Source organism: Pagrus pagrus (genome assembly GCF_965226575.1).
Source record: "Pagrus pagrus genome assembly, chromosome: 21".
NCBI classification, from domain to species: Eukaryota; Metazoa; Chordata; class Actinopteri; order Spariformes; family Sparidae; genus Pagrus; species Pagrus pagrus.
The window spans coordinates 802,622-812,621 of NC_140208.1; the positions used below are offsets into that span (position 1 = coordinate 802,622).

Below are 10,000 nucleotides of genomic sequence, written 5' to 3' on the forward strand. Positions count from 1 at the left end.
AAACACACGACTGTAATCAGACGACCTGGACGTAGAAAGCTTGGAGCATTTCATAAATCATTTCTGTTTCCTGTTGGTTTAAACAGTTTGTAAGAACAACGTGACGGAGTGACTTTTAAATGTCTCTATAATTTATTCTTGTCATCAGATCTCGTGTTCTGGTCCAAACCAACAATGTGTTGAGTCTGTTGTACCTCAGGGCTCAATGTTCGCTCCACTGTTGTGCATCATGTACATCAATGAGCCACTTTATACTCACAAACTGACGCCTGATGTTTTCTTTGCAGACGACTCTGTTGTATTTTCACAGCCACATTAACCTGAAACACTCAGTCAGATCTTCTGTCTTTTTTCGTCATGTGTCATTACGTCGTCACGCGATGCACCGCGGCCCAAAATCACTTTTTGCCATGAGCTTACTTAAAGAAACGTCTGTAAAATGGTGGGTAAATTGTTTTGAGTGTCACAAGAAGAAAAGACTTCAATCCATTTGGTCCAATAACATTTGGAAAGTCTATAAGAGTCGCATGATTAAATTATTTTATCTCTCTTCAAGTTAGCCGGGCGCTACACAGGAAGTTAGCTGGCTCGGTCGGTGGAAGTCTCTAGTGCTCACGCTCTGTGGGCCGCACAGCACTGAAGATCCAGGTATTCAAGCTCCACTGAGCAGCTTTCAGAGGAATGAACCGGGCTCTGCCTCCAACGCTGTGTCCAGATTTCTTGATGCGTTCACGGTTTACACCCGAACCAACAACATGTCAATCCGTCTCTCAGTGCTGTCGGACTTCCTGTCTGTGGCTCATTGGTTCCCACTAAAGACATAAATCTTTAAAGACTCCTCACAGATATGTAGCTTTCAGTGATTCATTGCGTCGTTGTCTTTACGATGTAAAGAGATTATACTGAGACAACACAGTAATGATGGCTGAGGCTTTGTTTCACGAGGGGTTACAAGATGTTTGAATAATTGTGTTCCCATAATTCCTGGTGTGCCTGCAGTCAGTCAGACTGTCGGGCTGCAGCCTGTTCAGAGTCTCTGTCAATGATTACAGGACAGACCTTGACCTCTCTGCTGCTCACTTCACCACTCGTATCTGTTGTTCAGAGCAGGAAAACAGGAGGAGGAGCGGCAGAGTTCAGCTCTGTGAGGACGCCACCGAGGTCATCGTTTTTACTTTATTCACCTTTATTCAACAGACACCAGACAGAAAGAAGTTCATGTCGAACATTTGCTGAATTTACAAGAAGGAACAAATAAGTCAGAATCAGTCAGAGACAGAGTTTCACACAGTTTATAAAGTGTCTCCAACTCAACAACTCACTAAACTGACACATTTGTTAAGGGAGTCTGGGGACAAAGAAGTAGCCTATACTGGTTACTGTTAGTGTGTTTGTAAAATGTGACATGTTTTGATCAATAAAATCTCCTTTTATAGTTCATTTTCACTCAACAACTCTTAAAATCCAAAGATATGAACATCTTTGTCTGCAGGAATTTAAAATGTACAGTATGTTGTTGTTTTCTTGTTTTCCAGTGAGCACCCCTAATTTCCCTGATTTACGTATCGCTGTCAATCACACACAATGGAATCCAATCAGAAAGCGGGCGGGGACGGACTGGCAGGGACGCAGAAGGAGGCGGCACTGCGGGCGCTCATGCAGCGCACGGGATACAAACTGCAGCAGGTAGCAAGCTTCCTCTGAAACGGAAATCCAGATGTTGAGTTAGTTAACCAAACAAACCAGCGACTGGTGGACTTGATTCTCAGACGTTCGAGTGTCCAGATGTTGATATATATTTGTAGAGTCTGTATGTCTTTTTAACTTTATGATTCCTGTTTCAGGAGAACGGCCAGCGGCGGTACGGCGGCCCACCGCCCGACTGGGACGGTCCGCCTCCAGAGAGAGGCAGCGAGATCTTTGTGGGGAAACTACCGAGAGATCTGTTTGAAGACGAGCTGGTTCCTCTGTGTGAGAAGGTGAGAGAGGCAGAGAGTTTTGTTTCTCCAGGATAATACTGGGATGTTGTTCTCACGTCTTCCTGTCTCCAGTTTGGTAACATCTACGAGGTGAGGATGATGATGGACTTTAACGGGAACAACCGCGGTTACGCCTTCGTCACCTTCAGCACCAAACAGGAAGCTAAAACAGCCATGAAGCAGCTCAACAACTACGAGATCAGGTCCGGGTCCGTTTGGTTTTTAATCTCTCCAACTCTCATTTTTAAATGTTCTTTAAATGATCTCATCGCTGCGCTGCTCTCCCTTCCTTGCAGAAATGGCCGCCTCCTCGGCGTCTGTGCCAGCGTCGATAACTGCCGTCTGTTTGTTGGCGGGATCCCCAAAACCAAGAAGCGCGAGGAGATCCTGTCTGAGATGAGGAAGGTCACTGACGGGGTCGTTGACGTCATCGTGTACCCCAGCGCTGCCGACAAATCCAAGAACCGAGGCTTCGCCTTCGTCGAGTACGAAAGTCACCGGGCGGCCGCCATGGCCCGCCGCAAACTGCTGCCAGGTAGACGCCAAAGACCCGACACTCGTCTCGCAAACACTCGTTTGTTTTTCAAACTAAGTCGTGTGATAATTCAGGATGAGTCAGTACACAGTCAGTATTACCTCAATCTTTGTTGATACATGTTCAACAGAGTGATTTATCCATATCCATGTTGGAAAGAGCCGGACTCAAACAGGAAGTTGTTGATTTAAGACTGAAATTTATCTGGTTAGAGAAGTTTCTATGTTTTTATACAAGCGTAAGATGTTTACAAACTATGATAAATAAACTTAAGTCAGTTACCTCATGAGTAAAAAGTCTCTACGGGATTACTCACTTCAGCCGAGTACTCAAATTTGTTGCATTTATGAGACTCAGTCTGCAGTCATGCTCGCAGCTTACAGCCTTTCTTTGAGCTAAATGCTAAACTCAGTCATACTCGAGTAAAAGATATGTGAAAGTCACCCATACGAATAGTACTCGAGTACAAGTCTTACAGTATCTGATACATATATTATAAACGGAATTTGTCAATAAAATAAATTTGATTTATAAATAGTAATGATAAAAATAACAGATACATTTAAGTTTTTTTATTTAGTAAAAAGTGCAATATTTGGCTCTAAATGTTGTCGAGTGAAGAATAAAGAAGCAGAAAATGGAAATACTCAAGTAAAGTACAAAAACCTCAAAACTGTCCAGCATGCTGATGTTTAGCAGGTGACATTTGACCATGTTCACCATCTTAGTTTAGCATGTTAGCATGCTAACATTAGCTAATTACCATTAAAGATGAACTGAAGTTGAGACTGATGTTGTTAGTTCTGCAGGTCACAAAACAAAGTGTGATGATGATGATGATGATGACGATGACACTTTATTCATACAGCGATACACAACTTCTCCGTACAAACACAGTCGTGCTCCAGTGAGGCGGCGTCTCCATCAGCTGTGATGGTTTTGCTAACAAGTTATTTTAAAGCTGTACGAACATTAAACACCTCGTAAAAATAAACACAACATCAAAGTCTCCTTCTGACTGCGTTATCAGCAGCCAATCACAGCCGCTGTCACTGGGCCAGTGTCCAATGGCAGAAGAGCTCTGATGAGTGCGATGATAAGATAAGAAAGTCTACGTGATCAGAACGACCATAAACACACTCAAACACCCATGTTTCAGTCTGAGCGCTCTGAGCGGATCAGACCTGCGATAACGAGGCCGGCGGCGATAAGATACAGACGCGGGTTTATTGTGCAACATGAAGCCAGACGGAAAGAACCGGAGGTGCTGAGTCACCACTGGTTCTGTTTTCAGATCAGTTCAGAACTCACCGTGATCCAAATAATTACTGCTGAGTACACTTTACCTAGCTCCAGTTACTGGAGCTTGAAGGCAACATCAGGTCACAGCGTCACGTTCACAAATAAAGTAAAAGTAACTGATACATATGTTATAATGGGATTCGTCTGTCAAAACAAACATTTTGATTTATGAATAATAATAATAATAATAATAATAATAATTATAATAATAATTATAATAATAATAATAATAAATCATTTTAAACTTGGCTCTGATGCAGCATGTAATCTGTAAAGTGACGAGTAACTAAAGATATCAATAAATGTATTGGAGTAAAAAGTGCAGTATTTGACTGTACAGATGTACAAATGTACAGAACTGTGATCAATGAACTGAGGTTCATGTGTTCTGTGCGCCCCAGTTTCACGTTTCTGATTATTTGCAGTGGAACTTGAAGGCAACATCAGGTCACAACCTCACATTCATAAATAAAGACAATGAAGAAGAGGAGAAACCGACCTGCTCTCTCTCTCTGCCAGGTCGTATTCAGCTGTGGGGTCACGCCATCGCCGTGGACTGGGCGGAGCCTGAGGTGGAGGTGGATGAGGATACCATGGCGACCGTCAAGATACTGTACGTCAGGAACCTGATGCTGCAGACCACAGAGGAGACCATAGAGAAGGAGTTTAACAGCCTCAGACCAGGTGACAGTAACACTACACAATCCAGCAGGCACATATTAAAGCTCTGATGTTGGAGTGTCCTTGAATGCACCGGCGGGACCATAGTGTGATGGATTATTGAGTTTTGAACTCTGCAGGTAGATTTAATGATTTGGGATGTGAAGTAAAGACTTCTGCACAGGATCCAAACAAACGAGTTTATGGCGTTACAGGTGCGGTGGAGCGAGTGAAGAAGATCAGAGACTACGCCTTCGTCCATTTCACCCAGAGAGAAGACGCCGTCAACGCCATGAACACTCTCAATGGAAAGGTCAGACCGTGACAAACTGATCCAGACTGATCGGAGAACAAAAACACATTTTGACTGTTAGGACAGAAACACTGCAGACACATCACTGTTCATAAAGTGAGCTCAAACTTAAAGGAACAGTTCAGCCAGAAGTGTCATCATTTCTTGCTGAACTGTTCCTTTAAGTGAAGGATCTGAACGCTTGTCTTGTCCTCCTCCCTCCAGCTGGTGGATGGCTCTCCTATCGAGGTGACTCTGGCCAAGCCGGTGGACAAAGACAGTTACGTCCGTTACACCAGAGGGACCGGAGGACGGGGAGGATCTCTGCTGCAGACCGACTACACTGCCTACACTCTGGGACAGGTACGAGTCCCGCAGGAGACCGTCCACGTCCCAGAATATCTCATGTGACAGCGTCAACGTAGATTCAAGAGAAGAATTCACGGTGCTCCTCTTGGACCTACGATCTGTCATGTTTGTGTCACGTTAAAGAAGCTACAAGAAATACAAACTCCATCAGTGAGTAAACCAGCTGCTCTCAGAGGAAAACAAGGTCCCAGAACACTGCTTGAAGCTGGAAAGGTGGCAGGGTCCGCCACATACAGTATAAACAACGTAAAGCAGCACAACTGTTAAACTACAGGCTACTCCTTTAAACTACAGACTGCTACTTTAAACTACAGACTGCTCCTTTAAACTACAGACTTTAAACTACAGATTGCTCCTTTAAACTACAGACTGCTCCTTTAAACTACAGACTGCTACTTTAAACTACAGACTGCTCCTTTAAACTACAGACTTTAAACTACAGACTGCTCCTTTAAAGACGCTCCATCAGCTGACAGCTGCAGCCTGAAGCTGAGACGCAGCAGTGGCTGATGGGATGATTGAAGCGTCGCTGTGGTAAACAGCTCCATCTAGTGGACAGCTTAGATCATTACCTGATGAAGAGACCGGCAGGTAACTGATGTAATGCCACAAAGATTAATGATGTTAAAGAGACAAACGACACAGAACACGCTGACGACCCTTCATGACCCTTCACGACCCGTCTGTCTCTCTAAACTTCTGAAGTCACGATCACGAGTTTCTGATGAGACTCGTTTCCTTTAAATAATTCATATCAAAGGTAAAACACGCTCTCTTCTCTCCCCAGGTGTACGACCCGTCCGCGGCGTACCTCGGTCCGCCCGTGTTTTACGCCCCCCAGGCCTACACCGCCATACCAGGTCAGTTCCGCTTCCCGCCGGCCAAAGCTCACGTCGGAGGACGAGGTTTGATCAGGACGCCGTCTGTCAGAGGTGAGGACAGTCGTCTCTGCTGATCCACGCTCAAACAGACGAAACTTGATCGTCAGCTGGCTGGATGTTAAAACAGATGGACGGGGAGCTCACACTCACAAACGTGCTCCAATATTTGATTTCAGATGATGAACTTTCTTCTTCAGATTTCATGACTTCCTTAAAACAAGCCGAACACGGTCAGACCTCTGACCTGGTCGAACACAAAGCTCCTGTGAGTCTGAGCTCCTCTACAGCTGTTCTTCACTGATATTTAACATCATGAGTTTAAATCAAACTGCTGAACCTTCTCTTTGACAGACGTCACATTCTCAGTTCAAGTCCAACTGCAGATAAAAAGTGTCTTCAGTGATTTGACCGTTCACTAAACCCCGCCCCCAAACTGCAACTGTCCAATCACATGTAGCCACCAGAAGTAGTCCCAACAAGCTAACGTTAGCAGCTCTGCTATGTTACTGGATCAGACCTCGTCCTCCGTTAGTTTCTCTCGTGAAATGAAACAGACTGAAAGACCAAGAGTGGAAGCTGAGCAGCAACAAAACATCTGGTGCGTCAGGTTACTTTCATGCAGGACCTGTTAGCGTTAGCTTCATGGACCTATTTCAGATGTAAGATATATAAGAAGATATTTAAGAACTAAAGTTAGCATAATCAACGAGCGAGCTACATTTGATAAAATTCACCAGTGACAGTCGTCATTTCAGCAAACTGATGGTCACCAGCTAGAAATGAGACGCTGCTTCTGTCTGGACCCGTGCTTTTAAACATTAACATGAGTCAAATCTGCCACAGTTTTCTTTGCAAACTCTAACATTTTTTCTTTTTCTGCTCTGAAAATAATAACATCTAGAACTAGAATTGCCCTCAGTAGAGTGCGTACCTCCGCCAAGGCCCAGCCCCCTTTGATTCCATAAAGCCTGATCCAATATCAAATGAAACATTTCAAATCCACTAGATCTGGATTTTTTGTTTGGATCCACATCAGAGCCACCGAAATACACCTGATTTTTTTCATCAAGATCCATGAATTATTCCTTGAGAAATTTAGAAAACTGGAAAAAAAACCACCCTGTCTTGCGATAATTAAGAAAGTGATAAAACATCCCTGGATCTGTCTCTTTATCTGGATCAGCACCAAAACTTAATGAGGTCTATTCTGGGCCGAGACTCATCGTCCAACAAAGTTTGATGGAAATCTGTTCAGTAGTTTTTGTATAATCCTGATCACAAACCAACAAACTAGCTGGATTGTGTTGCATTAATAATTAACTCAGACTTCAAGGAAATGCAAATAAATACAAACAAGCTTACATTCTCAGGAACACACGGCAGGGAGGCTGGATGCAGAGCAGACGGGTCTGTGGCCTGAAGCTCACCTGTCTGTAATTGGCCATCAAACAGGGAAAGACTCACCTGTGCTGAACCTTCTGTCCACCAGGGGCCGCCATTTAGACAGTATGAGAGAAATCACAACACTTAATGTGGCGCTGGAGGAGCTGGAAGGTGTGCAGGTGTGGAGACAGTCACTGGGGGGGCGGGGCTTATGAAATGGTCAAATCATTGAAAACATTTCTGAACTGTTTGGACTCGAGATCCGATCAGACACAAAGAACGTGAATGTTTCTTGATCGTTGTTAAGAGGAATCAAACATGATCCACTGAATCAAGAGTGAAGCTTCTTCACGTTAATCAAACATTAGATGCCGAGTCGCTGTTCTGATGACTAGACAAAAAATAAAAGACTTCCGACTCGACTCAGACTTAAAAGTTAAAGACTCGTGACCTGAGTCATGACGACTTCACCTGTCCGTGTTCATTTTGTTTGTTTTATATATATTTTAGTCTGTCTGTATTTCTCGTACTTTTTAATTGGGAGATAAACTAAGAAATGAAAATGTTTTGATTGTTTGATCACATTTATTCCACTGAAAATCAATAATTTTAATACAAACTGAATTCACTATCAGACTTTTAGAGACGGTTAGATAAACTCATGGTGAGACAGGAACTGATACCCTGCGCTGTCTCTCCCTGAAGACTGAACGCTGCAGGTAAAGCTGCGTCAGAACGAACACGAAGAGAAAATTCACCTCGTCAGTTTGATCGCAGGATTATTCATTTTTATTGACGTCACCCTCACGGCACCCAGCTGGGTGAGTTTCAGCGTCTGGATGACGACAGCTTCCAGCTCTACCTGAGGCGGACAGGTGTCCAGGTCTCAGCTGCAGAGCGTCTGTCCATCTGTCTCCACTGAGTGGCAGGTGTGTTAAAATCAATAAATATTAACTGTGACCAGCAAGTAGACGTAGACTGAATGAATCCGTCTCACCACGTCAGTAACAGCCACGGTGACTGATGATTATCGTCTGGACATCAGCGACGTTCACGTCATGACTTCAGTGTGAACGTCAACGCTGATAGACTCTCAGACGACGTCACGAGAAATCCTCGCGCTGCGTCATTGACTTTGTATTTAATGTTGAATCTTGAATAAACTTGTTCGTGTTCGGTCTGAACGCCTCAGAACCCTGCAGTATCTTGGGGAGGGAGTTTCTGGACCTGAACCTGAACTCCTGACTCCACTTGACTCGACTCGACTCGACTTGATTCCTATAAGAAATGAAAATCGGACTAACTTGAGACTTGGACGAAAGGACTCGAGTCACATGTCTGAATCTTGAAAGAATTTGCAAAAACGTAAAACTGTAAAAAGAATCATGGAGATTAAAAATCCTCAGCGGATGATAGGTAGACGCACCGTTACCATGACGACCACTGTACCTGTTCACTCTAATTGTCTCTGTGTGATTCTTCTTCCCGGTTGATTTCCGGTGATTTGATTGATTTCACTGCCTTTTCGGTCTCCTGTAGAAATTTACATGACTGTACCTGTAGGGGCTGCCGGGGTGCGGGGGCTGGGTGGGCGGGGCTACCTGGCCTACGCTGCCGGGGTCGGAGCCATGGGTCGAGGCAGTGGTGCTGGCGGCGCCGCCTATGGGCTGAAAGGGGACAAGCAGGCGGAGGAGAAGCTGTACGACCTGCTGCCGGGCATGGAGCTGACCCCCATGAACCCTGCTGCCATGAGCCTGAAGGCCGCAGCCATCAAACCTGCACCACAGGTAACGGAGCACACCTGAGAACCAGACAGTTCACAGTCCACAGGATGATGAGCTCTTATGTTTGTTTTTTCCACCATTTCTATCAGTTTTATCATTTCCCAAAGTACTCACTGAGATCTTTGTTTGATGAGCTGGATGGAATCAAGGAAGTTGTCATGAGTTTGCCTGTGACCACTTCCTGTGACCGTGTCCCCCAGGATGATCACCTGGAGGACTCGGTCGCAGTCCTGGGGTGGTTCCTACAACCCAATTTACTCCATGTGTGTCCAGACCACCAGCTCATTTATGCCCCCTTTATGTCTGAGACAAGATCTGTTCATCTCAAATGATGCAACCGTCACCACCAACATCCAGTTTCTGACAACAACAAACATGGAAAATGTGGAGGAGGTTGTGATAATCTGAGGTCATTAAACACATCGTAACATGTGGACGGAGAAACTGATGACAAACATCCTTTCTAGGACTTTCGGATGGCTCACTTAGCTACACTGCCACCTATGATTTCTGGTGGTACTGCTCAGTTTCCTCAGTAATCTCTTAGATTAGAGTACGTTCAGAGGACTCTGTCTGGATCCACATACGTGTCTAACAATTATCATCAATGAGCTTTTAATATTCTAATCGTAATAAAAAAGATGGACCGCATGCTAGAGTAGCAAAAATGTAGTTTAGTGTTTGTAACCTCTTAAAATGTTGATGACTCATCCTGCACTCGGGGGTGTTTGCCACGATAGAGAAAAAAGATCCTTCAACCAAACTGAATCGAGTCTTCGGCCGGGCTCCTCCAAACAAATTAAGCCCACACTTAT

General features: G+C 44.5%; 1 protein-coding gene and 1 long non-coding RNA gene across 5 annotated transcripts in view; one reads left to right on the forward strand and one right to left on the reverse strand.

Moving 5' to 3' along the window:
- Positions 1 to 7,440, reverse strand: part of LOC311250011 — a 12,189-nt gene extending 4,749 nt beyond the window's left edge. Inside the window, exons 1-2 of the long non-coding RNA XR_014621235.1 lie at positions 7,381 to 7,440; positions 4,316 to 4,448 (exon numbers count right to left, since the gene is read on the reverse strand). This is a non-coding gene — a long non-coding RNA (uncharacterized lncRNA). The remainder of the gene's footprint in view (positions 1 to 4,315; positions 4,449 to 7,380) is intronic.
- a1cf (apobec1 complementation factor) overlaps positions 1 to 10,000 on the forward strand; it is a 17,004-nt gene that overhangs the window by 3,925 nt on the left and 3,079 nt on the right. For 2 of the 4 annotated variants that reach the window (XM_084341497.1, XM_084341500.1), the window contains exons 2-10: positions 1,536 to 1,686; positions 1,845 to 1,979; positions 2,052 to 2,182; positions 2,276 to 2,514; positions 4,336 to 4,500; positions 4,692 to 4,789; positions 4,994 to 5,131; positions 5,925 to 6,069; positions 8,941 to 9,188. In XM_084341497.1, the coding sequence (XP_084197623.1) occupies positions 1,585 to 1,686; positions 1,845 to 1,979; positions 2,052 to 2,182; positions 2,276 to 2,514; positions 4,336 to 4,500; positions 4,692 to 4,789; positions 4,994 to 5,131; positions 5,925 to 6,069; positions 8,941 to 9,188 (1,401 nt within the window). In that variant the 5' untranslated portion in view covers positions 1,536 to 1,584. Of the gene's footprint in view, positions 1 to 1,079; positions 1,162 to 1,535; positions 1,687 to 1,844; positions 1,980 to 2,051; positions 2,183 to 2,275; positions 2,515 to 4,335; positions 4,501 to 4,691; positions 4,790 to 4,993; positions 5,132 to 5,924; positions 6,070 to 8,940; positions 9,189 to 10,000 lie in introns of those variants that run through there. The other 2 variants (XM_084341498.1, XM_084341499.1) reach the window with 2 other exon arrangements.